This window comes from Ambystoma mexicanum, chromosome 1q (assembly GCF_040938575.1).
Source record: "Ambystoma mexicanum isolate Mex_15411 chromosome 1q, UKY_AmexF1_1, whole genome shotgun sequence".
NCBI classification, from domain to species: Eukaryota; Metazoa; Chordata; class Amphibia; order Caudata; family Ambystomatidae; genus Ambystoma; species Ambystoma mexicanum.
In genome coordinates, this window is record NC_090922.1 from 1,315,094,330 (window position 1) to 1,315,122,096 (window position 27,767).

The following is a 27,767-nucleotide window of genomic DNA, read 5'->3' on the forward strand; positions in this document are numbered from 1 at the left end:
AATATCGACCCTGGATGTGAGTTCTGATAATAAGGATTTGATCCATGTGGTTGAGACATTAGAGAATTGAACATTTTTAGATAGTGCTAAGCATAATTTGTCATGGTCCACTAAGTCGAACGCCGCAGAAAAGTCAAGTAGGAGTAGGATGCATAGATTCCCTGCATCTCTGATTATAATGCATATTATGTGGTACATTCTGGTAAATGTGGTGTAAGTTTTCTGCAGGCCCAAATACATGTAGTAATGTATGCACTGTATGTATTACATGCATGCAGACACGGCTGGGAAGGCCTTGCACTTTGGCATGATACTACTGTGTAGCACCTTCAGTTACATCTACACACTAGCAAGTTTAATGCACTCACAATGCTGTGTATGGTCATGTTCCGTTCTATGTGTGAGGTTTGTTGATGTTCAGGTTGCTGATGATAATGTTCCTTGGTCTTATTCCTCATCTACCTTTGCCTTTTGTTGGCCTATCCAGCCTCTGTGCACTTTAACAGATGTTTGGTAAAGGTTACGGGATATTGCAGACGGAGTGATGATGGATTAATGCATGCAGTGTGCACATCCGCTGTTAATGCATCTCATGCTGTGCTAAGTTTCAACACTTTTCATGGCCTTGTGGTTAGACTCATCCAGCAGCTGGTTGCATGTTCTCTTTACTGCCCCCCACACCCCAATTCAACACTCCTTATGGCCTTGTGGTTAGACTCCCTGCCTACCGGCTTAATTGTACGGAATGAACCACGTCTATTTTTGGATAACAAGGAATTCATCATACAATGGAGCTATATAGCTAATAAATGTGGCAGAGATTGGGTGATCCTGATAATTGATACAGCGAGAGAAATGACATTAAAAATTACAGGAGACCTTGACACTATGGGAGAAGCCATCAAAAAATTGGTACCATTAGATACATACAAAAAACGGCTTGAAGAGATAACTCGTGAAATGATGGATTTTAAAAGTTTTTGTACTAAGGACAGAATTGCACGAATGAAGAAGGATTTGATACATTACTCACATGAGAATGCGTTTCCATATACAAAAGAAGGGTATATACCTCCTGGAATACAACAACAACAAGGGAAATTTGGACAACAAAAACAGAATAGGAAAGGGTACACGTCGTACAGCTCGGGTAGTTCAAATGACGGGAGCTTTCTAAGTGGACAAGGTCAAAGACACTTTAGGAATAGGGGTAGACAACAGAGAGGGAGCTACCGTAACAGGCGTACACAGAGAAGAAGAGGGATGAACAATCAATATTTTTCAGGCCCACCGCCACAACAACAACAATCCTCCACATCCACGGTCTCTTTTTTGGACGAGCGAGAGGATATGAACCAATGGGGAACAGAAGAACGCAGAACTCGCAGCAATCACCCTTATTAGTTAACCTATCCTGTTATAGTCCGAGTGCAGTCGAAAGTAAAGTTTTGAACCATGGGTTGGGTTTTGTTCCCACCACACATTACAATAAATTTCAGACGAGGATTGAGATAGAACAGTTGCTCCGGAAGATTCACCTGAAACAGTATTTTATGGACAAAGAGTTCGATAAAACTGTGAATGAAAGTGGATTAAAGAAAAAATCTAATTTCGATCCTCCTGTAGCAAGTTACACCCCAGAGGCCGTAGTATTTGCCAAAAGAGTATGGCATGACCTTAGCTGTCTGGAGAAAGAACATATTCCTCATAAATTTCAAAATTTAAGTAATGTTGAAAAGAGAGCTATAACATCTCTGGCTAAGAATCAAAGTATCATTATACGCAAAGCAGACAAAGGAGGGGCAGTGGTGATTCAAGATAGGGTAGCCTACATTGCTGAAGGTGAGCGACAACTCAGTGATAGTTCTTACTACCGCAGCTTAACTGAGGACCCCACAGATAAACTTTCCCTCCTCATCAGAGAAAAAGTTGATAAAGCTTTGTCGAGAGAATGGATCTGTAAGCAGGAATATGATTATCTTATAGTGTCCAGACCTTCGGTTCCAAAGTTTTATACTTTGCCTAAAATTCATAAATCTTTGCTCAATCCACCAGGCCGTCCAATTGTTTCTGGAACAGGGTCATTGTTGGAACCACTAGCAAAATTTGCTGACAAATTTTTGAAACCGTTTGTCCTTAATATGTTTTCTTACCTACAAGACACTACTGATGTTATAAACAGTGTTGAACATATGAACTTTGATCCTAAAATCCAATTGTTAGTTAGCCTAGATGTTGTTGCTTTATATACGTGCATTCCCCAACAAGACACACTTGAAGTATTGGAGAATGTATTACTTACTAAGAGAAGTTCAGGGGTCACACCCAACAGTTTTATTCTGTGGTGTGCAGAAATGGCTCTAACAGAGAGTTATTTCATGTTCAACAATGAATTATACCATCAAATACATGGCACGGCCATGGGCTCCCCTGTGGCACCCACGGCGGCTAATTTGTATGTGGAGAATTTCGAAATAGAACATATCTATCAAACAACCAATCCCTACTTTTCGAATATTTCCTTATGGCGGAGATTTATTGATGACATATTGATAATATGGGATGGCACGGTGAGTTCATTTTTGGAGTTTTTTGAATGGATCAATCAACTGAATCGATATTTAAAGTTTACTTGCACACAGAGTTCAGAGAAAATTGATTTCTTAGATATAACGATCTGGGTTGATGAAACACAGAACAAATTGCAAGTTAAACCATTTCACAAGACTACAGATAAGAATGCCTTGTTAAGTTTTAACAGATTCCACCCAAGACATACGCGAGAAAATCTACCATTTGGACAGTTCATTCGGCTGAAAAGGAACAGCACGCTGAATTCGACATTTCATATAGAAGCTGAACAATTGAAATTGAAATTGATGAATAGGGATTACCCCAAAAAAATAGTCAAAAGAGCATACAAAAGATCCATTAATAACCATCGTGAGGCTCTATTAGAATATCGTCCCAAAAAACAGAATAGAAATGATATTGTGTTTGTGAGTACCTATAACGAAAGAACAAATGAGGTCATTAAGATTATCAAAAAGAATTGGCACGTACTTGCAGGGGGAGAAAGTCCTTTGGAAAGTCCACTATGTGCGTATAAGAGAGCACCTAATTTGAAAGAATTAATAACCAGAAATGATATCTCTCAAAGACCCAAAGAACAAATTAGTATTACACAATCATGGGGTCTACCCACATTAGTAGGGCATGCCCCTTGTGGTAAATGTGTAAATTGTAAATTTACCAGCAGAACGAGAGAGGTAGATTTGGGACTTCCTCAAGTGTGGAATCAAACGGCATTTACCAATTGTAATTCGACTCATGTGATATATGCAGTATGGTGTCCATGCCATAAGATTTATATTGGCATGACAGAACGTAAAGTGACTACACGTATAGGGGAACATAGGAGTTGCATTCGCAACCACAACACAGCAGCCCCAATGGTAAACCACTTCTCTATTATGAACCATGATGCAGATGAATTGAAATGGACAGTCTTGTGGAAATTAAACAGAACAAGCAACCCTGATGCAGATGTAAGGAAATTACAGTATAAGGAACAATGGTTGATTGTTCTTACAGATTCAGTTACTAAAGGACTCAATGAATTTGAGAATTGGAAATATTGATTGTGGTACCCTGACCCATTCAATATTGTGATTCTTGGATGTGTCAGTATGCGTTGCGACAACAACTTCAGACAACAACATATACTGGGTTCTGTTCTTGTCCTGCGTTCTGTGGTACTTATGTCCACTGGCATACCCATAAGGATACGTGGTGTATATATATATATATACTAGTCACCTAGCTGGAAGCATACCTTATTAAAATGCATGATCGTGATGAATCGGGACAGGGAGGTATTCAGAAGTTGAAGTTAACAAAGCTTGAGATAAGTGCCAGCGAAGGAACAATTGAAACAGGCAGTGGCGTACGGGACTATGTCACGTGACATTTAGCGTTGTGGTTAATACTCTTAGTGATATGCATGAGTGCTAGAGTATACAGTGGCTGCACTTACTGTCCAGGAATCGGTTTGCGGATTGGGCCGGCCTGAGTGTCGGTGGTTGTGTTGACGTTTGCTACGGGTCACGTTGGTGTTGAAAGCACCGTACGTCCGTGGCGAGACGTGGAACACGTGACGCGCGAGACGAGAGAATCTAGATGTCACGAGATGTCCTGTTAGACACGTGACACTGTTAGTGTTCACGTGACTAGGGGGAACAACATTTAAACAATGTTCCAGGAGCAACAGAGTATGCTACATTGAAGCGGGACAGCGACAGGATTGATACAGGTTACAGAGAACGTAAGTCTACTTCATACCGTTCAGGTATGAGCAGGACAGAAAGAAATAGTAAGCGTGCTACTGACGCGTAGAAAGGGCGCTGATGGGTCTGATTTTTCGTTTGTATACTTTAATCTTCAATTATAGGACTCTTCTTATGGCGTAACACAGGACGACATGAGTGGAACGTTATTGGTGCTTTGCGGAAGTTTGATCCCATATGCGGCATTAAGGGAGCTGGTTTCGTGCATATAGGAATCAGTTTCTAAGGAGAGCTGTTCCGTACAGACATCAGGTAATGACATCGTCTTGCGTTTTGCACATGGTGTTAGGCAATTGTACACTTTATTATGGGCCTCACAGAGTGAGTTATGAGCGACGCTGTTACATACGTTGACGATACAACTTTGGTCACTGATGAGTAGTAACAGTAGTCAACACAGTCTTAGGTTGTTGCACCACAGGGAGATCGACTAACAGCGTTGTCCTGGGTAGCCTTCGGGTTGACACCAGGAAACATGAAGAAAAAACCATTTTTGATATGTTGATTGTTTTGGTAATAGCATGTAAGTTTTACTCAGGATCCACACCGATCGAGCGTTTTTGTTTTTTGTGTTTTTTAGGAATTGAGTAGTCCGGCATAAGTGCTGGGGCTCTCCCCTTAAGTAACCGTTGTCGAGTGACTTTGTGAAAGCACAACACGGTAAGCCTTAATTCAGTAAACTTAGGTACTGTTTAAGTTGACCAACAGCAAAAAAAACTGTACATTACTGACTGTTGTTTTTGGTTTTCCCCTCTTTCTTGTTTTGTGTGTCCCCAGGTCAAGAATCAGATATTGTAGTGTCAGTTATAGCCTGTGAACATCTTTTAGAGTGATGAGTTGGGCAGGATTGAACCAACTAAAAAAGAAGTGAGATGGTTGAAGGGTACAGATGGTCCCCCTGATGAAGTTCTTTAACATTGTGTTGAACAGTATTGTTGAACGAAACATGTTGGGCAATTATAGTATTGTGATTTTGTGATGATACAGTATAAATAGTAGAAATTTAGTTAGACTTCACCCCTGGGTAGCACTTGTTGGGGTAGAACTATATTGAATCAATGTTAGATGTGATGAGTGGTCTCCTTTAATAATCAGGAACCAGTAAGCTACCGACCATTGTGTGTTTAGAGACAGAGTGTTCTCCTTCAAAATACTATACAGGATTCAGCTTTGTATAGGTAGGATGTCACGGGGTTAAGCACAACACAGGTTGTTTTATGTATGGTAATGGTTTTTATGAGACATTTTTGTATTAGGTTTTTTAGGAATTTTTGTATTTTTAGAAAATGTGTTTTATAAATTGTGATAAAAATATGTGATTATCTAAATAAAATTGTGATATATAAATGATGTGTTGACTTAGTACCTATTTGTTACAAGTACTAGGTAATTCTGGCCTGGGGGGCACCCGAAGGGGTAACCAGTGACGTGAAGTGATCTCTTGTTATAGGATTGTCCTCCATTGTTGTGTGAGGGGCCTGGTCATCACGTCGTTAAATTGGCTCCACGTCTCTATAAGGTTGTTGTAGACTCACAAAGCAGCCAGGTTGCCTATGATTTTTACTGTTTCCCCCCCAATTCAACACTCCTCATGGCCTTGTGTTTAGACTCGCCCAGCAGCCAGGTTGCCTATGCCGTTTACTGTCTCTCCCATTTCCCCCCCCACACCCCCCACCGATTCAACACTCCTCATGGCCTTGTGATTAGAATCACCCAGCAGCCAGGTTCCCTATGCTGTTTACTGCTCCCCCCCAATTCAACACTGCTCATGGCCTTGTGGTTAGACTCACCCAGCAGCCAGGTTGCCTATGCTGTTTCTTGCCCCCCCCCAATTCAACACTCCTCATGGCCTTGTGGTTAGACTCACCCAGCATCCAGGTTGCCTATGCTGTTTACTGCCACCCTCCCCCAATTAACACGCCTCATGGCCTTGCGTTTAGACTCACCCAGCATCCAGGTTGCCTATGCTGTTTACTGCCCCCCCAATTCGATGCACCCAGCAGCCAGGTACGATGACCAGCGTGTCGTGCCATGTAGCAGGGCAGCGTGGAGTTGCGCAGCACCATGGAGTCATGTGTGGAGCCAGGGAATCTTGCACAGTAATGGGTGATTAGTTTGCGGACATCGCACACCATTGGTACGTAGAGGGAATGGTACAGCTTACTGTTGCAGTACACTACCTCCACAGCATGCCGTACAACCAGCTCCACATGTGTTCAGTCAACCGCGCCTATAACATTCGGCATGGCGGCAAGTGCATGGAATGCTATTTTTGTTGCATTCACCTCCTGCACGCTCCGTGGTAAGCTGATGTGGTCAAGTACGTGGGACAGAAGTGCATCTAGCACCTGGGAGAGCACATGGGAGAAACAGGGTTGGGAGATTACATGCAGCTGACCCACTGTGTGTTTTAAGTGCCTGTGGCAAGGAAGTGTAGCACAGACACTACCTTCAGCAAGGGGTATGGCTGTCTGGATATTTATTAGGCTTCCCAGGTCATCATGTATCAGGTCCACTATAGTGGCGATGGTGTCCCTATCTAGCCGGTACCGGGTGTGGATCTGAGCGAGGGTGAGATTGAAAGGGTTGCCCTTAGGCGAGGGATTGTTCGCTGCCTGCGGGGTACAGCCAGCTGCACATTGTGGATTTTCTGGGCCATGATGGCCTTCCTTGTCCTCATGCGCCTCTGCCTCACTGCCTCTTCTATCAGTAGCTCTGCAGGCATGTCCTCCTGCTCCAGAACTGCAAGTGCTAATGGTAGGATTTTGATTTGGGAAGGGGTGTGATGTGTGGGAGTGTTCATTTTGTGCTGTTGCACAGCCCATTGGCCCCACCTGTGCTCATTTTGTGCACCTGTGGCATGTTTGAGCGCACCAGATTCCACTTAACGCCTGGTCCGCAATGCCAGTGTTTCTGGCATCCTTCTTCACATTGTTTTAAAAAAAAAAATGTCTTCATTGTTTTCTTTTAACAACAACAAAACACATAACATACAAACAACCATAACATAAATGGCTTATTGGCACTTTGTACGGATCTTGCCCTTCCGCTGTAGTTCCATAGTTTTCTCCAACGACCTTGTTAGTTCAGTCCGGACCTCCCGTTGGGTCGAACATCAGGTCTGGTACACATAATGTTCTATTCTTGGGCTTCGTGCTTGGCCTTTCTATTTCGTCTATGGACCCTCTGTTTCCGAGGGATCTTCGGAGTTTCCCTCCTCCGGGTGGCCAAAGAGGTCTTGTATTAGTGTGTTCCATGCAGTCAACTTGTGCGCAGTTTCACTTGCCCCTCTTATCACTGCTCTCATCCACACCACTGTCTCTGCCTGCGTCCACTTCTGAAGGTCTGACCACCATGCTTCTACGCGCGGGCCCTCCCTTGACTTCCATGTCATTGCTATCCTTCTCTTGGCCAGTATACTTATTAAATCTTTCATCTTCGCTAGATACGATTCGTGTTTACCCCCTCTCGAGAAGAGGCCCAGTAGGTACTTTTTGGGGTGTTCTGCCTGGATTTGAAGTCTGCTTCTTTCTATCTTAAGTCTGATCCCGTCCCAGAACTCCTGTATCACTGGGCAGGACCAGAACATGTGTACTATGTCCGCTTCTTCCGACGAGCAGCGGGGGCACCCGCTCTGGCCTCCCATCTGGACTTTATTCATCTTTTTGGGTGTGAGATACGCTCTGCGCATTACATATAGCTGCGCCTGCCTAAATCTTGCATTTCTGGATACCTCTTTGGGTATCGTAGGGCCCTGGTCCATTCTTGGTCGCTGAGGGGTCTCCCCAACTCCTCCTCCCAACACTGCCTTGTGTGTTGCTCCTGTGGGTTTTTAACTTTCAGTAGCTGTTCATATAACCTGGAGGTTGTGTGCGTTCCCTCCGCAATGTCATACCATACCTCTAATGCTGTCTCTTCATCCTGGTCTTCCCAATCTGGCCATTTTCTCGTAATGTTTTTCATCATGCCGGTATATAGGATGAATTGACCCACATGTATTTCATATTCGTCTACCATTTCGTGGAAGTCCGCCCACCTTCCCTCCCTTCTCAGGTCTCCAATTTGTGCTACACCTTTAGCCTCCCAATGTGCTCGATATGTTGCTTATGTGTTTGTGTTCCCTCCCAGGAGGCCTGCTAGAGGGATTTGTGCCGACTGCGGATCTTTTGTCCCTTGGAGTTTCCACACTCTTTTCCATAAGTCCACTGCAATGTTGAGCATGTTCGGCAGGGTTCTGAGCCGGGGTCTGTCGAGCCATAGTATTTCCCTTAAATAATATTGTTTCAGTGCTGGCTGGAAAATGCGTGTGTCTATTGTTTCGTCTTCCCCCAGCCATTTTACTGCAAATTGCAGCTGCCCTGCTAAGTAGTACCTCTCGAAGTCCGGTAGTCTGGTACCCCCTTCTTCGTAGTCCTTCTGCAAGGTCCTTATTGCGATCCTATTTCCCCCCCCCCATAGGAATGAACGCGTTATCGTGTTTAGTTTAGTGAAAAAGGCCCTGGGTATGCTGTATGGGATGTTCGTGAGGAAGTATAATAGGCGGGGCAGTACCACCCTTTTCAGGAGGGCTGCTCTTCCCATCATTCCCAGTGGGAGTGTCCCCCAGAAAGTCATTGACCGCCGTGTTCTTTCTAAAGCGATGAGCGTGTTGGATGTATGGGTAGCAGCGGTGTCATGATGTATCCCTATACCCAAATATTTGAAGGTGCGGGGCGCCCATATCAGGCCCAAGTCCGGCAGACAATGTGGGGGGACGTGTTTTAGACCTGCCAAGCGGAAGAGGAGGACTTCTCTTTATTAATCGCTATGCCCGAAAGCCTGGTGTACGCCCCGATCGCTTCTAGGAGGCAGGATAGGTTTGTGGTTGGCTTGCTTATGAATAGGAGCATATCATCCGCGTATAGCGAGATTTGGTGGAGTACCCCATCTCTGTCTAGTCCGGTGTCTCTATATTCTGCTCTAAGGAATACCACAAATGGCTCTAGGGCCAGGATATATAACATTGGCGATAGCGGGCACCCCTGCTTGGTTTCTCTATGTATCTTCCACTCCTTGGAAATGAATCGCCCAGTTTTCACCCTTGCTCTGGGTTCCTTATATAGTAACCTGATCCATCGGAAGTACCCCTCCCCAATAGCAAAATGGGCGAGTACACTCACCAGCCATTCCCAACGCACAGAGTCGAAAGCTTTGACAGCGGCCAAAGACACTATTACGCTCTCGTCTTGTAGTCGATTTGTCTCATCTATCACGTGGTGAAGTCTGCAGAGGTTCCAGGACGTGTTCCTTCCCGGAACGTAGCCCGTTTGGTCCAGGTGAATCAGCGTGGGTATTACCTGTTTTAAGCGGTTGTTTAGGACTGCCGTTAGTATTTTAGCGTCCTGATTAATAAGGGATATCGGCCTATAGGAGGCGCATTTCCTGGGGGGCTTCCCTGGTTTAAGGAACGGGACGATTATTGATTCCGACAGGCATGTCAGGAGACGCATCCTCTCATACGCGTCTTGGAATGTCTCTAGTAGTTTCGGGGCAGTGGCGCTCTTGTACGTCTTGTAGAACTCTCACGAGAGCCCATCCGGGCCCGGGGTTTTGCCGGTGGGAAGTTCTGTAATCACAGTCTCTATTTCTTCCACCGTGAGGGGTGCATCCAATAGCTGGACCTGTTCTTCCGCCAGCCTCGGCAACCCTATTTCTACCAGTGCATCTGCTATGTCCTCCGGGTCTATTTCCGGATTCGGGGCGTACAGTTGCTCGTAGAAACGCGCAAACAGAGCGTTAATGTGCTCTTGGTCCCTGATCTCTGTCCCGGGGGGTCTTCTAGCACCGTTATGGGATCTTTTTTACTCTCCTGTCTGGTGAGCCAGGCCAGGAGCCTACTAGGTTTATCCCCTACCGCGTGTAACCGCTGTAGGTACCTCCCATAGTTTAGCCTCCCTAGTTTTTTCCAGAGCAACATACATTTAGTCCGCAGCTCTATCAGCTCTCCCGGTTCCTCCCCCTCTATCCCCGCTCGTTGTTCTCTCAATTTGATCTCCCTCTCAAGTCCATTCAACTCCCTCATGGCCGCTCCCGTCAATCCTCCTGTTTTGCCCATTGCCGCCCCCCTTATTACTACCTTAAATGCGTCCCATAATACGGCACCACTCTCAACACTGCCCTCGTTCTGCTCGAAATAATCATCGATCACCTCCTGGAGGTGTTCCTCAAACTCACCCTCCCTTAGGGCCTCTGCTCGAAGTCGCCATGTTGGAATAGGGGCTTTCCTATTGGTGTGTGCCCATGTCGCCACTATTGGGGTATGATCAGAAAGTGTGCGTGTTTTGATGGTGATTCCCGTGATATCTTGTAGTGATTCCCTGCCCGTGAATATATAGTCTATACGTGTGAATGTTCCATGTGGCACGCTGTAGTGTGTATAACCCCTCCCCTCTCCATGTACCTGCCTCCATACGTCCGCTAGCTGTAGCTGCTCCAGGATCCTATGCAGTTCTTTGGCTGGGGGTGCCGGGTTCTTGTGTTTATTATCAGACCTGTCGAGAAGGGGATTCAAGGTGCAGTTGAAGTCGCCGGCCCAGATGAACGTTTCCTCCCTATATTGGGCTAACTTGGGCGCTAGCTTTTTGAAGAAGTCTGTTGCGTCATTATTCGGTGCGTAGGTGTTGACCAGGCACACCACTTTGTTTTCTAGCATGTCATGCACTAATATCAGCCGTCCCTCTGTGTCGGTCTCCTGCTTGAGTAGCTGGAACGGGACCCCCAGGGCAATCCATATTAGTACTCCTCGTGCGTAATTTGAGTATGTGGCACTGTATATCTGTCCTCCCCATTTCTTATCCATCTTGGCCTGTCTGTCTCTTGTGAGGTGTGTCTCCTGTAACATCGCTATCTTGATTTTCATCCGGTTTAGCCAGGCATAAACCTTAAGTCTCTTGACATGCGCATTGAGTCCTCTCACATTCCAGGTAGGTATTGTCAATTCGTCTGGTCCCATGATCTTCTCTGTTTGCCTGGCTTCATTATCCCACTGCCGTGTCCTTGCACCCTGCCCTTTGGTCTCCTCGTACCTATCTCCCTCGGTGTCCTGGTCCTGGATCCTTTCCTCTTGATGCAGCCACTGCTGCTGTCGTGCTGTCGCAGGATTCCTGCCCCATGTTACTCCGGTCGCTTATTGTCTGTATTATTTTAATGTCCTTTGCGGTAGTCCTTCCGTAGTTCGTGCCGTGTGCCGCCCATTCACTCCATTCAACGTCCTTAACCTTAACAAAAACTGGATAACTAACGCCCAGCCACCCTCCCCCTGCTCGGGCTCCGCTGCTTCTCTCATCATGCTCCTTTGGGGGGGGCAGACTCGCCGCAGCGTGATGCCTTAAAACTGACATCCAAACTAGTAGTTCATTCTTCCTGGGGGTGCCGCTTCTCTCAGCCAACACAGCTAAAGTGGGGCTGATTGCTCCTCTATGCTTTCTTCTAGCTTCTTTTTACTTATGTGATGCTTATTTTCTTTGTTCCAGGTTGCCTTTATTACTCCTCATCGGGGTCTATTTCCGGCATTGCTAGCGTTTCTCTGTTTCAGCTGAGGGATGCCTTGTGAGTCCATCCAAGTGTGGGCCTCTTCAGTGGAGTTGAAAAAACATGTTTTGCCTTGGTGTATCACCTTGAGTTTAGCAGGGAACAGGAGCATGTATTTCACCCCTGTGATCCTGAGGCGTTCTTTTGTTGGGCCGAACTGTGCCCATTGCCTCTGAACCATGGCCGTATAGTCCGGATACATTGTGATCTAGGAAGAGTTTCTGATGATCCCCCCCCCCTCCTTGAGAACGCTAGTATTTTCTCCCTGACTTTGTAGTTCATGATCCTAGCAATCATCGCCCTCAGGGGGGCACCCGGCTGGGGTCTTCCGGTCAGGGCTCTGTGTGCCCTTTCTACCACAAAGCCCTGGGATAGTACACCTGCTCCGACCTCCTGGAGGAGCATGTTTTCCACGTACTCGGTGGGGTCTTTGCCTTCCTCACCTTCCGGAATTCCAATTATGCGGATGTTGTTCCTCTGCGCTCTCCCCTCTGCATCTTCCGCTCTCCTTTCCAGAACATTGATTCTCTGTGATACCTCTGACATCTGTGTCTGCGTTACAGCAACCCCTGCCGTATTTTTCTGCACCTGCTGTTCCGTCGCTGTCACTCTCTCTGTTAAGTTCCTTGCATCCTGGTGGAGGAGGCCCACATCTACCATTGCTGTATCCAGTTTATTTTCTAGAGATGCTTTCAGAGCCCCTATTGCTGTGTCCATCTTGTTTTCGAGGGATGCTTTCATGGAGGCGATTGCCTCCAGTATCGTGCCTTCGTTAGCGGCTTCCACTGGGTGTGAGGTGTCATCTGCGACTGCTGCCTTGTCCACTGACGGCGACTGTTTATGTCCGGATGCCTTAGGAAAGGTATCCATGCTTACTTGCTTGGTTTTCCCTTCTGTTTTCTTGTTTGGCATCACGGGGGGTACCGTCCTCTGCCTGTGTTGCCAATACCAGTCTTCGCTTTGCCCCACGTGCCCTGGCCCCTGTTTCTTCCTCCGCCCTGCTCTCCCTGCTCCTCGGTGTTTGCGGGTCTCTCCGGCGTATGTTTCTCGGGCACCTTCCACCTTGTGATAGGGTTGTTACACTTTTCCGGCAGGTATATACGTTGTGCCTTTGTATCCTTGATGCCCTCATTGCCCCTGGCGCTTTTTGCTGTCGGATGTCGCCTCGAGCTCAGGCCTTTCCCGTGCTTGCTGCGTGTGTCCTTTCAGGTATGTGACTGGAAACAAGGATCTCTGTGTTGCCTGCGTTGCGTATGAGCGCTCCGGGAGTCACCTCACCATATCAGGGGGTAGGTGCGCCCCTATTTCGGTGTTCGCTGGCACTGGGGTTCGGCTTCAGTATTTATATACAGGGGTTCTCTTTCCTCCAGCCGCACCGCCTTCTCTGTGGTGCGGCTCCGTGTGCCTCTGACCACCTCGCTGGGTTTCGCGGGCAGGATCAGCCATCCGGAGAATGTACGCTTCGATCCCCGTCTGCGTCCTCGGGTCTCCTCTGTTTTGCCATCCTTCTTCCTCCGGCGGCGCTGGTCTCCGTAGGTTGTGTACTGCAGTCCCCGTCTACGCCTTCGGGCCTCTCCCGCTTCTACGTCCCACTTCCACCAGTCGCGCTGGTCTCCACGTCATGGGGTTGACTCAGGCTCGGGTCTTCCCTACACTGGTTTCTGCGTTATGCACAGCCGGTGTCCTTCTCGCCGATCGTGTAGATTCTCCGGTTCACTCTATATTACGCGGCCGGGGTCCTCGCACAGCTCCCGCGTCTGCCCTTTTGAATTAGCGGGCCGATTCCTCCCCGACCATCTATCTTCTTTTCCACTGCCCGATTTTCTCCGGGGGCTTCGCCGGGTGGGCAGCAGGTGTTCCGGTCTCTGTGGAGAGACTTTGGCGGTCTTCTGGAACCAATTTATGCTAGTTTTGTCAGATCTTGTCAGGATCGCTCCGGAGCTCCTCAGCGGCACGTCTCACTACATCGGCTGCTTAGCCACGCCCCCATTCTTCACATTGTTACCGGCATGTAAATGCCGGTGGTTGCGTGTCCATGCACCTTTGAATGTGACCTTACTTACACCATGCCGGTATTACTGGCATGGCTGAAGCGTGTCAATGCAGATACCAGCAATGAAGGCATCAAGATTTCATCATTTAATAGTATTAAATGCAGCAAAAGGATCAAAAGACTGGTCTCCGGTCACATGGTCAAGATCAAAATAACCTGGGGTCAGGCTACACCAAAACCAGAAGACAAGGCAATGCCACACTCCCTTTAATTCTCAGGAATAGAGAGCTTCTGCAAGGCCAGGTACAATGCCTTAATTGACTGGCAGAATGTAGTAGTGATGATAGAAGTTGGCCTAATTGGTGGGGAGGCAAGTCCATGCCAACCCTCCATGCACCTGTGTGTAGCCTTGGTGTAGCCTGTGTGCTGCTTGCGTGTCGAATATTCCAGAAGGGTACAAGTGTGCCAACCAAGTGTAGAGGGCCATGTATTAAGAAACCCTGTAGTTTGTGTAACCAATAGGACGTTGTGAATTTTATGACGATGAAGATGACTTTCACTTGTGGTGGGCTTAGTTGTTCACCTGACCTTAGATACTCAATAACAACTCTTGGATATATAGAACATATACCTAGATGTGCCTCTAAAAGCCAACCACTGTTACTCATAGATTTTTGTAGTTTGCAACATAGCATGATGTCATGATGATGAATTTCTACTATAAAAGTTATGTTTTTATTAAATATATTGAGATCGTACTGTGCAACGTCAGATGACGTCCGTTGTACTCCCTGTTTTAGAAAATTGATATTAAAACAGAACCAATTTTGCCAAATTCCTGAGTCGCTTTGATTATTGATGTTTAAGTAACTTCTGCATCCCCATTCACCTCCGAGTATTGCTACCTCGTCTTAAAGGACTCAGGTCTCTGAGTTCAAGTGTCTAGCAGGGACTTGGTAACTGCTAACTACCTACCTTCGTATTGATTAAAATGCACACACGCACTCTATACCTCTCTGATGAATTTTCCATACTTGGGCTTCGGCTCCCCAAGGGCGTTTAACCTACAGCGCGCTGGGACCATGCCAATGGTGAAAGGAGCTATATAAATGATGATGGCAATGATGATGAAGATGATGATGAACAGATCTACCCCATTTTTGTGCATCAAGCAAGCACATATGCACCCTCATCAACTGTCAGGAACTGGTCCTAGCACATCGCGGCTGTGGCCATAATGGCAGGTTGGGAATGGGGACTGTGGGTGGGTGTTGATCCTCAGTCCATACCCAGCCTATGCCAAATAATATATTGGGTGCTGCAACAGTCTTCCAGTGGTTCGATGTGAACAACCTTTTGTCTTTGCCAATACAGGGGACAACAGAAAAAAAAGGTTTTTGGACAGATTCTTTTTTCCTTTGAGGAGTACCTTCCAAGCCCTCTGCTTTCTCCCTCGCATCTCCCAACTAGCTCTGCTCGTTTGTTTCCTAACTCTTTATCCCTTTCCACTCTGCGTAATACGTTTTTTAGTGCAACCGTGTTAAAGTCTACTTTAATTGTCAAATTATCATGGGACCCTGGAAGTTGAATATTGCTCTAGTTAGCAGATGTTACTTGACCCCAGTTTAACAGTACTCATGTTATCTATCTCAGAAGGACGAAAGGCAAGTTAGGATTTTAAACTGTGGCCAGCAGGCTGCAGACAAACTGCTGGAGTGTGTATATTATGTACATGTAGACGTTTACTTGTGTGTTTCATCCTGGAAAGATTGCACACATTATATTTCTGTCACTCATTATTTTATAATCAGGGAGAGACAATTAAAGCAGATGATACCGACGTGGCTATCCATATGCGGCACCGAAAAGTGCGTCTTTCCGCAACCATGACCAAGTTGCAACAGTACCCAAAGGCCTTCAGGCAATTGAAGCCTGGATGTACACAATCCTCCCAAAGCTTGATGGGTGCAAGGCCAAACTTCTCAAACAGGGTCCTAAACATCTTCTTGAAATAACTTTGGAATTTGTCTCCCCTGACCGGTATCATTACGAGCCTGGCGGTCTGGAAATAAGGGTGCCTGTAGCAATGTACATAAAGTGCAAAGTGCAGAGTGCCGCTACATGTTTCAGCACGTCCCTTAGGACCTAAAGACTCCAACCTGCTGGTTGTTTAATCTTCAAACTGCAAATACAGATGTGACAGAAACATGTCGGATTTGGACCACAACAACTGAACTTTCTTTCAATATTCCTGCCCCGACTGCTTTTCCTCCTGCCCTTGTTTTTTATGCTATCCATTGTCTCTTGCAACTGTGGTGCTCAGAGGCAAGTTGGTTTGCAGTGAGCGCTTCAGAAATCAGTTACCATAAACCTATCTGTGATGTTTGTAGAGGATGCTGAAGTATTGTCCGAATTAACAAATTAGCTTTGCCAGCCTATGCTAAGATTCATGGCAGCAATGATTCAGCCTGCTTTAAAATGTCACGCTCAAAATATGCTTCTGCCCCTCACTACCAAGTGTGAATGGGCATGGGTGCTAAAGGGCAGCTCCTGTGCTTGCAGACGTTTGATGTTTGTGGTCTCCTATGTTGCACCATCACAGTCTTGGACATCCAATGCATGAAATATGGGGCGCTTAAAAACGCCCCTCCTCTAGAAAACAGACCCAACACATCTTAGAATATTTGAGGAAATATGCTCATATTTAAAAATGACAATTTCCCTTCCTTTGTGTTTCTCTGCAGCTTAATGTCAGGGTTGGCGGCCTTGGATGCCAAGACTTCCAGCCGGCTCGGCATCATAACCATCGCTTACTACCTGTGGACGACCTTTGTGGCAGTCATAGTGGGGATTGTCATGGTCTCCATAATTCACCCTGGAGGAGCGGCCCAGAAGGAGAACACCGACCAGAGTGGGAAGCCCATCATGAGCTCCGCAGATGCCTTACTAGACCTCATTAGGTAAGTACATTCATTCTCTCTGCTTTACAAAGGTAACCGTTTCCTTCTCCCTTAATCTATATGAAGATACAGCTTAAGTATGAAAACATTATTTATACACGAGTCTCTTCGCCTTGGTAGACTTAGGGCCTCATTACACGGATGGCAGTAATGGTTAACGGTCACCGTTAATGGTAACGGTGACCGTTAACCATTACCGCCTTACTACGAGGTCCCTTAGCGGGTTGGTGCTTTAACGCCTGTTTTTTGCAGGCGTTAAAAACCAACCCGCTAAGGGACCTTGGTGCTAATTATGGCACCGCAAAATTGCGGTGCCGTAATTAGCACCTTCCCCATTCCCATTATGCCCTATGGGGCAAAAATGGGAATGGGGAAGGGCAGTGGTGGAAGGGGGAATTACCGCCCCGCCAACCTTGGAATGGGGCGGTAATTCCCCCTTCCACCAAGGCGGTGCCGGTATTTTACCGGCATGGACCAAGGTGCTAATAGCACCTTGGTCCATGTGCTAATACCGCCATCCGTGTAATGAGGCCCTTAGTCTGCCTAGTTCATTAGAAGCAAAACAAAACAGGGCATGGCTGGAAGGTTTAGAATACATATTAACCCCTGGCATTGCTCTGGGCAACCCTCCAGACCATCATTCTTCACCTACCAAGCCATTAATAAAAGGGAAAGAGCATATCCGATATTGAGTATTTATATCGTTTTTTGGAAAAATAATATATACAATGTATAGTACACAATTATGTTTCAAACATTAATAAATTGAACAGGACAATAATCAAGATTCTTAAGTCAGCCATTCTTGATACATGTGCTCTACGTGTTTTGGGAAATCTTTTCCCTTCATCAGGAGCAAATCTTCATATCTTTTCATGCCTCAAGCGCATTCAGATCTACAAATCTTAAAGAGAAGGAATGAACCTATTTAGTAAGATAACTTTATAAATACTTGAGATTGTCGAGACACAAGTTATTGAGTAAAATTGTTATTTCTTGAAAGATAAGAATTTATCCTCACAACTAACTACCTAGAAGGTGTTAATTGGATCACAATAGAAATTGGTGTTCAGGAGACGGGAGTGTTCCGCAAGACTGTGGATACCTGTTTGTTCCTCTAGTTAGTTATACAAACTAGTGTCTGGGTTGTTTCTCTCCCCCACACCCTAATACTTGTTCTAAATAGAAGATAACATTATATCAATACTAGGGTGTGCTCCTAGACGATAGGAATTAGACGTAATACTGCAGGGGCATTAACCCCCCTTAGGAATCTTCCAAGCTGACAAGCATGCACTTTTACAGCACACTCCTAGGCTTCCAACATGTAACTAAGAATTCAAAATCACAGATTCCACTCTCTCTGAGCAACATCACATTGGAGTGATTGCGAGGGTTTCACAGTCATCTCTCAGCCGTATTCAACAATCAAAGACACATTACTCTATTGGGGGATAGTCTGTGCACTGTAGCCATTGGTTGAAGTGGGAGAGAGCGGTAAGGAGCGGTGCTCCTCTACTTTTTTAAATTACATTTTACTGTTCCTATACTTTTATTTTAAAAAGAAATGTTGCAGAATGGTTTTGTTTTAAAATAAAAATGTCAGAAGAAGTTGAAACTTGCACTTTCAGTTATATGATATGATATGGCATTTATCACAATCCTGTGCACAAGTGTTTCTTGGCGCATATGTTTAGTGATATGATATGATATGGCATTTATAACGCGCCTATACACAAGTGTTTCAAGGTGCGATGAGGCAAAGGAGGGGAACAGAGGGAAGACAGAGACAACGATCTTACTAGGCCTAGTGACATTGAAAATGTGCAAGTGCAGTGGAGGGAGGAAAGGTGAAAGGTGCGAGGGGGAAGGGTGTGGGCAAGTGCAGTACATAGGATAGACAGTAAATAAATAAAACAATGATAAGAACAATGAATAAGAAGTGCGGCCGGCTGGTGGCAGGTGTAAATGTAAGTGCAGGCATCAGGTGTCGAGTGCTGGTAGGGGGCTGTAGGGATACAGAAACAGCCCCAGAGTGCAAGGGTTTGCCAGGGGGGGGCAGTGCAGGTGTGCAACAGGTGGGGAGGGGTTCTGGGCCCCAGAACAGGGGGTAGCCTGGTGACCAGTGCAGTTTCAGTTTCAGTTTCAGCCAGGAGCTCAGCAGTGGAGAGGAGGAGAGAAAGCAGAAACAAAGAGGAAGGTCGTGAGGTGCTTCCGGAACTGGAGATGGTTCTCCTCAATTTTCAGAGAGGCAGGGAGGCTGTTCCAGAGGGAGGCCCCAGCCGAGGAAAAAGATCTACCACCAACCTGTTGTGCAACTCGTTTACGGGCACTGCAACGATCCGTAAAACAGCAGGCACATTTTTTTGGGGGTTTGTATTGTGCATTGGAGGGGGCGTGACGTGATAGAACCAGGGCCGGCGCTAGGCAAGTGCAGCATGTGCAGCTGCCTTTGGACTCATGCTCATGGGGCCCCCTGCAGAGGCTGACCCTCTTTCTCGGTCCATAGAGCTTCCTGGAAAGGGGACTTCCAGCAGCACAATGACTCCTTTGTTCTTGGCCTGGTTTGGAGTGCTCTTTTCCTTTGCATATGTTTAGCCGTTTGGCAATGGGACATTTGCATCTGAAAGACTCCTCACAGATTCTTAATTGGACATTAGTGCTCCCATCTGTGCCAAATGTCCAAACGTACGCAAAAGGAGAGAAAGGTCCCTTTGAAACGTTAGTCGCCCATGACTGACACACATAAAAAGGTTCTGCTTTGCATTAGTTGACAAATGTTCTTAACACCCTACACAACCGCCCTCTGGAAGTTTGTGACAGAGGTAATATTTATCCAAGTGATGTTACTAAACTTTTTCCTGTATATTTTCAAAGCCATTAAAATAGTGTTGTAAAAAAACCATTTTTCAGGTTTTTATTATTTTGCATTCTGGGACTTCTAGTTTTCTGGTCAGCATGTGGATTATGAAGCTAACACAATATATATTCTCTAAGAATTTACATATTTTAAGAGTGCCTTCATTTGAGATGTTTATTTTGCAAGTAAACTATCAGTTTTCTCAAGTTTTCCGTGGCCACGCATGAGTTCATCCAGTCCCTTTTTCCCCCTTTGTATTCTGGGACTTGCAGTCAGAGAATTCCGAGCATAGACAGGAGTGGGTGGCTATCTCACGCATGGCCATGGGAAACTTTAGAGTGCTGCTCTATAAAACAGTGTGCCTCATTATAAGGGTGGTGGTGGCCGTGCCGGTAAAAACCGGAACGGCTGCCGCCAAAGTCATTTTTTTACCGGCACCCGGCAATGGGGATGTACCGGGGCATTCTGGCCCTGCCGGACCCGGTAATTCCCCTTCATCGGGTGCCAGGGAAAATTACTCCCCATTCCCATTTGGGAAAGGGGAGGCCGGTAGCGCCGGTACCGTTATTAACAGTACCAGCGCTACCGTGTAGGCCTCGTAGAGTAGACCTCGTAGTTTGTCGGACCGGCAACATTGTAATGAGGCCCAGTATTATTTTAGGCATTGAAATCCAAAATGTAAATACTTGGAACAAGCAGAATTTAGAAGGCATGTGCTCAAGTGCCTGAACTGTAGAGCGCGTTAAAATCCCAGCTTCACTGTTTAACCACAGCATGTGATGCTGGGCAAATAATGTAATCCCTTGTAGTTTAGAGAACTGGCCTCAGCAGAGCCATCTTTAACATTGTTTCCATTTTGCCACCAGTCACTAAAGTGGCATGGGCCATGCATAGTACTTCCCTACAGAAGAATCAGTGAAACTCTGTGCTATGCCCTGTTATGCTATGGTATTGAATCTTGTATAACACATTGGGCCTCATTACGAGTTTGGAGGCAGCCATGCCCTTAATGGCATGGCTGCCTCCAAACTCGCGTCTGTGTCCGTGGTCCCTGAATGGGGAAATACCGGCTATTCCAACCTTGGAGGACCCGGTATTTCCCCATTCAGGGAACACATCCCCATTCCCATTTCAGCCCCCATGGGGCTCAATGGGAATGGGGAGGGAGCTAACAACGGTTGTTAGCTCCCTGGTCCCCTTGCGGGACCCGCAAAGGACGTCTGGTCTGACCAGACATCCAGAGCGGGCCCCACAGGGGAACCTCGTAATAAGGCGGAATGGGTTTAACGGCACCGGCACCTTTAACGGCGCTGTTAAACCCATTCCGCCTGGGTCGTAATGAGGCCCATAGTCTACTATGTTTATGGCTTCTTGGAGTTTGAGGATATGCAAGAGGTGGGAAATCGGACCAATTTAAGAGTAGGACAAGGTTGCTTTGTTAAAATGTCAATGGGCCTCATTCCGAGATTGGAGGTAGTCATGGCGCTATTTGCGCCATGACTGCCTCCAATAACGGTACCGGCACCGGTCTTGTTCAATGGGGACTTACCGGTGTAGTCCGACCTTTGCGGGACCGGTAAGTCCCCATTGAAAAAACCATTCCTCATTCCCATTTGAGCCCCTATAGGACTCAATGGGAATGGGGACGTATCTAATAACGGTACCGCAGTTTGCGGTACCGTTATTAGCTCTGAAGTCCCTTAACGGGTCCCGTCCTTAACACCTGGTCAGACCAGGTGTTAAGGAAGGGACCCGTTAAGGGACCTCATTGTAGGGGGCAGTAAGGGATTACCGGCACCGGTCTCCTTACCGGTGCCCGTTATCCCTTACTGCCCTACTCATAATGAGGCCCATTGTGTACAGATCTCAAAAGATAAAGCTCTCTGTAGTATTTAATTTATATCTCGTGTGTGAGTCGTCTGGTGCAACGTGTGCTCCAGGTTGGTAACAAAGATTGATTGTGGTGTCTGCCGGAATGGCATTTGAGGAGTGTGGAGAGTTCTGTTTGTGCATTTGTGGTGCGCTAGCACAGTTGCCAACATGATCCATTCCAATCCATATGTGCTTATATTGTCCTGGTTTTTGTGCTGGGCCTTGTAGTCTGGGCTTTAAAATATGAAAATCAGAACAAGTGCCAGAATGCAAAAAAATAAAACAGGACTGGATAAGCACCTACAGATTGGAATGGATCATGTTGGCAACTATGGGCCAGTGTGCTATTGAGGGAAATGCAGTGTAGACAAGTGTCTTCGTCTGGTGTGCACTCCATTGTGTAACCTTGGCTGTGTCAGTGGGGGACGGGTGTGTAGAGGTGTTTTCAGGTAATTACTAGTACCATATCCCCCAGAACAGTCCACCTGATAACAACGGAGGACAGGCTTTTTCACTTTGGAAACATCACATTTGGTCACATTTATTTGCCTACATCAATGCAAACCAGCCTTTCCCCGACTTTTACTGCCTTGTTATGCCATAATATGTAATTTTAGGATAAGTTTGCTAAAGCTAAGTGCCACGGCTTCTGGTCAGTTTCACAGGACCACCATTATGACTGCCCACTGGCTCCTCAAAGACACTCCCAGCTGTTGCACTGCATACCTGCCAACTTGCCTCACTCTAGTCAGGAGATGCTAATCTGGCCTTAGTTTTAACTGTGCCTGCTCATACTTGTAGTCCCAGACTTATAACAGGGAAATCTGGGTCTAGAAGTCCCAGAATACAAAGTTAAAACCAGGATTGAACTAGCATCTCCTGAATGGAATGGGGCATGTTGGCATGTATGGCACTGCTCAGTCTTACATGGGGTTAGGTACAATGCAGATGGATTGTACCATCAACTATCAAATGACAAAGCCAATCACAACCCACATCTCAAGCACTAGAGAAATGATGGCCCAGAAAAGCAACTCACAAGGGAACCATGTAAGCCAAGGACAGGGACCCTCCAAGGACCAGAAGGGTGACTGATCCCAGTAGGGTGACTCACCAGGGAGTCAACGATGTGAGCGTATCCCCTATGTCATCTGCCCTTACCCCCATGTCACTGGCCCTTTTCCTCCCATCTTACCTGTCCCTGCTCCCTGTGTCGCCTCCCTCCTCCTCACTTCTCCATGCTCCAGCATCTACCTCCCCACACTAGTGTCACCTCCATCCCCTTCTCCTATCGCTAGCCTCTTCTTCTATTATAACATTCTCCTTCTCCCCAATGTTACCTCCCTTCAGCCTCATCTACCCTGTCATCTACCTATGCTCCCCCTTTTTCACTAGCCTTTCCCCCATCAGTGTCATCAGCCCTTCCCCTATGTCATCTGCCCGCTGCCCGGTGTCACCAGTCCCTTGTTCCCCTGTATCACTGGAACCTTCTTCCCCATGCCCCTTCACACCCTGTCACCTGCCCCTTCTTTTTCTGTCGCATGCCCCTTCTCATAAGTCATCTGCCAATTCATCTCCATGTTATCTGCTCCTTCCCCCCTGTCACTAGCATTTCCATCCTCTAGTTTCACCAGCCCACCCCCCATGTCATCTGCCCATTCCTGTCACCATCCCAATATTCCTCCGTTCCCCTTCTTCCAGTCACCTGCCCCATATCCCCCATGCCACCTGCCCTTCCCCCGTGTTTACTCACTTCTCCACATGTCATCTTCCCCTTTTCCTCCATGTCACCAGCTTTCCCCCATCAGTTTCACCAGTCCATATCCCCCATGTAATCTGTCCATTCACCCATTTCACCAGCCCCTTCTTCCCAGTGTCACCACCCACTTCCCCCCCTGTGCCCCTTCTTCCCTTGTCACCTGCCCCTTTGCCATGTCGCCTTCCCTTTTCACCATGTTAGCTCTCTTCTCCTCCATGTTATCTGACCATTCCCCTGTGTCACCAGCGCTTTATTCCCACGCGCCTCCCCCTCCATGTCATCAGCCCTTCTTCCCTATGTCATCTGCCCATTCGCCTGTGTCACCAGACCCTTCTTCCAAGTGTCATCACCCCTTCCCCCCTGTGCCCCTTCTTCCCTTGTCACCTGCCCCTTTGCCATGTCGCCTTCCCTTTTCACCATGTTAGCTCTCTTCTCCGCCATGTTATCTGACCATTCCCCTGTGTCACCAGCGCTTTATTCCCAAGTGCCTCTTCTTCCATGTCATCTGCCCATTCACCTGTGTCACCAGACCCTTCTTCTCCCGTGTCCCTTCACCCACTATCACCTGTCGCTTCTCCCCCAGTGTTAACTCCCTTCTCCCCCAGGTTTCCCCTGTGTCACCAGCCTTTCCCCTACCAGTTTCACCAGCCCATCTCCCCATACCATAAGCCCATTCACTCATGTCACCAGCCCCTTTTTCTGCTCTGTCCCTTCTTCCTGTCATCTGCCCCTTCGCCCGTGTTTAAACTCCCTTCTCCTCGTGTCATCTGCCCCTTTTTCTCCATGTCGCCAGCCCTTCCCCCACCAGTTTCACCAGCCCATCTCCCCACATCTGTCACTGCCCCTTCTCCACCCATTTTACATGTCCCTTCTCCCCATGTCACCTCCCTTCTCACAAATGTTCCCCATGTCACAGCCTCTATCTCCCTGCATCCATGTCACCAGCCCCTTCTTCCCCTGTGTCTCTAGTCTCTTCTTCACCTGTCAGCTGGCCCTTCTTTCTCCCCACACTACCTCCCATCTGCCCCTTGTCATGAGCCCGTCTCCTCATGTCTTCTCAACAGAGAGGTATTTGTATTTTGTGAAATATTGGATAGAGAAACATTTACAAAACAGGGCAAAATTATTTCCTCCCTCCCTGAAAGTGGTGAACTATTCTGTCCTCATCATCAACATTATTCTACTGGGAGATCTGACTGAGGATGCTGTTTTACCTGCCTTGTGTGTTTTAAAAAGTAGCATTGATCATTCGTATAGCACACCCACAAGCACAGATGTTTCTTGCTGTATGTGTTATAGGCATGGTCCAACACTTCTCTGCATGCATGGGGGATTGATGTGATGAATCTCTAATGCAATTGTTAATTATTTATACCAATGGTGCTCATGTTATAGCGCTGTGAAGAGTAAAAGGTGGAGCTGCAACGCTGGGAATACGTTCTGTGAATATCAGGCTGCACCCCGATTCCTGCTCATGTGTATTACCCACTGAACTATTGCACCCTTTTTTACTGACCGCCATGTGGCCCAAAAATGTTCAAAGGTACGTAATTAGGCTGCAGAGACCTCTGGCTGAGATTCGTAAAGTCTGTGTTGAGCAACAGGCAAAAGTGCATTGACCTACTTTTAATACAATGTTCTAACAATAGGCACACAGAATATGTGACCCAGTAAAATTAAAGATGGCAAATGTGTTGCACTTTAGTGTGTAGCGATGGGTGCGCCATGCAACCCCCACATGCGATATGCAACTGCTCACTAGTATAGAAAATGTGCTTGGCAGATGAGGGTACTCAGTAAAATTGTAATGTTTAATTTGTTAAATAAATGCTAATGTTGCGAGAAAATGATGTCAAAGCTACAAACAGAACGTGTCTATGTGTGTGTGTGTTGTGGTGAAGGGACAGGTGGTCGACAGGAAAGCACCTTTATACTCAGTGTGTCATAATCAATATGCATGCAGCAATGATAGACATTGGGTTAATGTGCCTACTACTGAAATCTATGCTTTAACTGCTGGCCACAGGTTCAAATCCCCTCAGGTTTCATCCTTCTGATGTCAGGTTGGAACGATGTCACTTCCTGTAATTTCATCATATGCAAATTAAGGGACCCCACAATTAATTTGACACACTTGTCCCCACAATTCCTAGTGCTGGCCCTGGATAGAACATCAGGGTTTTCGGGGTAAGCAGTGAGGGGTTAAGTCTGCCACCTATATATAATTCATATGGCCGACTGTGTCCAGCTCTTAAGGTCACATCTCAAATACAGCGACCTTGTCTGGACTGTTGCATTACAGTTCCCAGAATGCAGTAGGTGTGCATGCACACTGCAAAAAGAGCACAGCAGCTCTTTGGGATCGGGCTCGCAGGAGGGACTGAGTGGTGGCCGTCTATCATGGGGGTCCGCTCAGCCTTTGTCCCTTGTCCGACCATTAAATCTGCCTTTGCTAATGTGTCAAAAGTGCACCACATACTAAGAATGCTGTAATGACATGAATGCCAATAAACTGTACAGGCCTCATTGGCAGCTTGACGTTAGACGTAAAACATGCTGTATTTTGAAATACTGCCTGTTTTGTTAGAACTGATATAATATTGTTTCGTCCTCATTGTATATGTTGGCCTATGCCCAGTCGCTTTGCAAGGAAACCCGTATTTCAAGGTCGTGACCCCAAGTGAATCGAGCCTCCATTTTAGGTTAGAACCGCCATTTTAGTTTATTGTACAAAGTCACCCTGTAGTCTAAAATGGCTGTCTTGTGTGCTCTTGTTCTTGCCTTAACCTCTTCAACCTCTGTAGGAGGGTTAATGTCCAACCTGCCTTCAGGCTACATGTTAGGGTCATGTAGACCTTGTCCTTTGTTGACCTCGGGATAAGGGGATTACTTGAATTAGCAATGTTAACCTACAAGTATACAAGAATAATAATGCAATCCAAATACGACATGCGAAACATTTGTTTGATTTGTATTAAAGTAATATGTAAACAGTGTAACGTTAAATTAGAGAATAATGATGTCTGTTAGTAATTGTATTTAAAAATAATCTGCATGCACAAGATATGTAAATTAGGAAATGAACCTGGCGCGACCCTAGCCCAGTGTGTTATTAACTTGTAAAGAGGCTGGACATCATTATAACAAACTGTGTAAATACGCTGATGTCCAGCTAGGAAACCCTGCTCACTGCTCACATTGAACCCTGCTGGTGGTCTCTGTGATATATTGACAGCCAAATAGCTATTTGTGTACTTTGTTGACAACTGTTCAGTTTTGTAATAAAGATTCTGGGAATCTTTACAAGCCTGTGTCGGTGTATTTTCCTTTGCTCGGTGTAAGAGCCGTAATATTGTATTTTATCTGATTCCACAGATGGCGCCCGAATAGGGACCCTCAAGATTGACTTCGTCTCGTTGAAGGTTGGCTCGGCTATCGGACCGGGATCGGACGGTGCCACCAGAAACGGCCACTGTAGACGAGAAGCGAATTCCTCGACGAAACTGCACGATCCGATCCCTGAACGGTGAGCTGTAGCCCGAGACGACGTCTTGACGAGGGTCCATGTATCGAGGTGGGTAAATTTGCCGAAAATCACCAGACACGTGGGTCCTTAGCATTGTCCTTAGTAACTCGATTGGGCCTCCCAGTCCTTTGGTCAGGTGAATCGTGTCCCGATTCTTAATCTAACCCTGACAATTTGAATTTGGAGCATTGTACTCGCGAGCACAATTATTTAACCAGGTAACACCAGAACTTTGATATGCCTGGGATATTGTCTGCCTGCTTTAGGGCATTATTCCACAGCGACAGACAATCTCTGGAAGATAGCCGTCCCGCACCACAGGAGGGGTCGCCGGCATGTACTATGTACTGTAAGAAAGGCTTTGGTAGTATAGCATTTAAAGACATTTGGCACAGCAGACCAGACATAATTCTAATCTTCGGTGGCCAACCAATGGTAGTTTTGAAATCCCTCGTATAGAATATTTAGAGTCTGTATTAGTAAAGAAAAAGGCTAGACCTGCAGCATTTGACGCGTTACATAGTTGGAAAACAGAAGCTTTGCAGCAACAGAAGAGTAGAGAGAAACACATGCGTAGGCATATGACAAGTGTCGAAAAGGCACGGTTATATGACCAAAATAAACAATTGGAGTCCGTTAGGAACACGGACAGGGCGTTTCAATTAGGCATTCAGAAAATCTACCCTTCAAAAGATTTTCATACGTCAGATGAATTGATTAATAAACTTTTGCATGAATGAAGGCCCGATGCCTCCACGCCACCTTTGTACGTCCCTCCTCCTGGCGCTTTGCCCCTTCCCGTTGTTGTTCCCCCTCCTATAGTTCCTCCGGTCCTCCCTGCTGTTCTTCCTGGTGTTTTTCCAGCCGTCACTCCTTTACTGG

At 46.5% G+C, this 27,767-nt stretch overlaps 1 protein-coding gene across 2 annotated transcripts in view; it reads left to right on the forward strand.

The window, feature by feature from the left end:
- The window catches only part of SLC1A7 (solute carrier family 1 member 7), a 1,086,874-nt gene that overhangs the window by 374,634 nt on the left and 684,473 nt on the right, over nucleotides 1–27,767 (forward strand). For both annotated transcript variants that reach the window (XM_069642174.1, XM_069642175.1), the window contains exon 3: nucleotides 16,653–16,868. In XM_069642174.1, coding sequence (XP_069498275.1) covers nucleotides 16,653–16,868 — 216 coding nt within the window. The remainder of the gene's footprint in view (nucleotides 1–16,652; nucleotides 16,869–27,767) is intronic.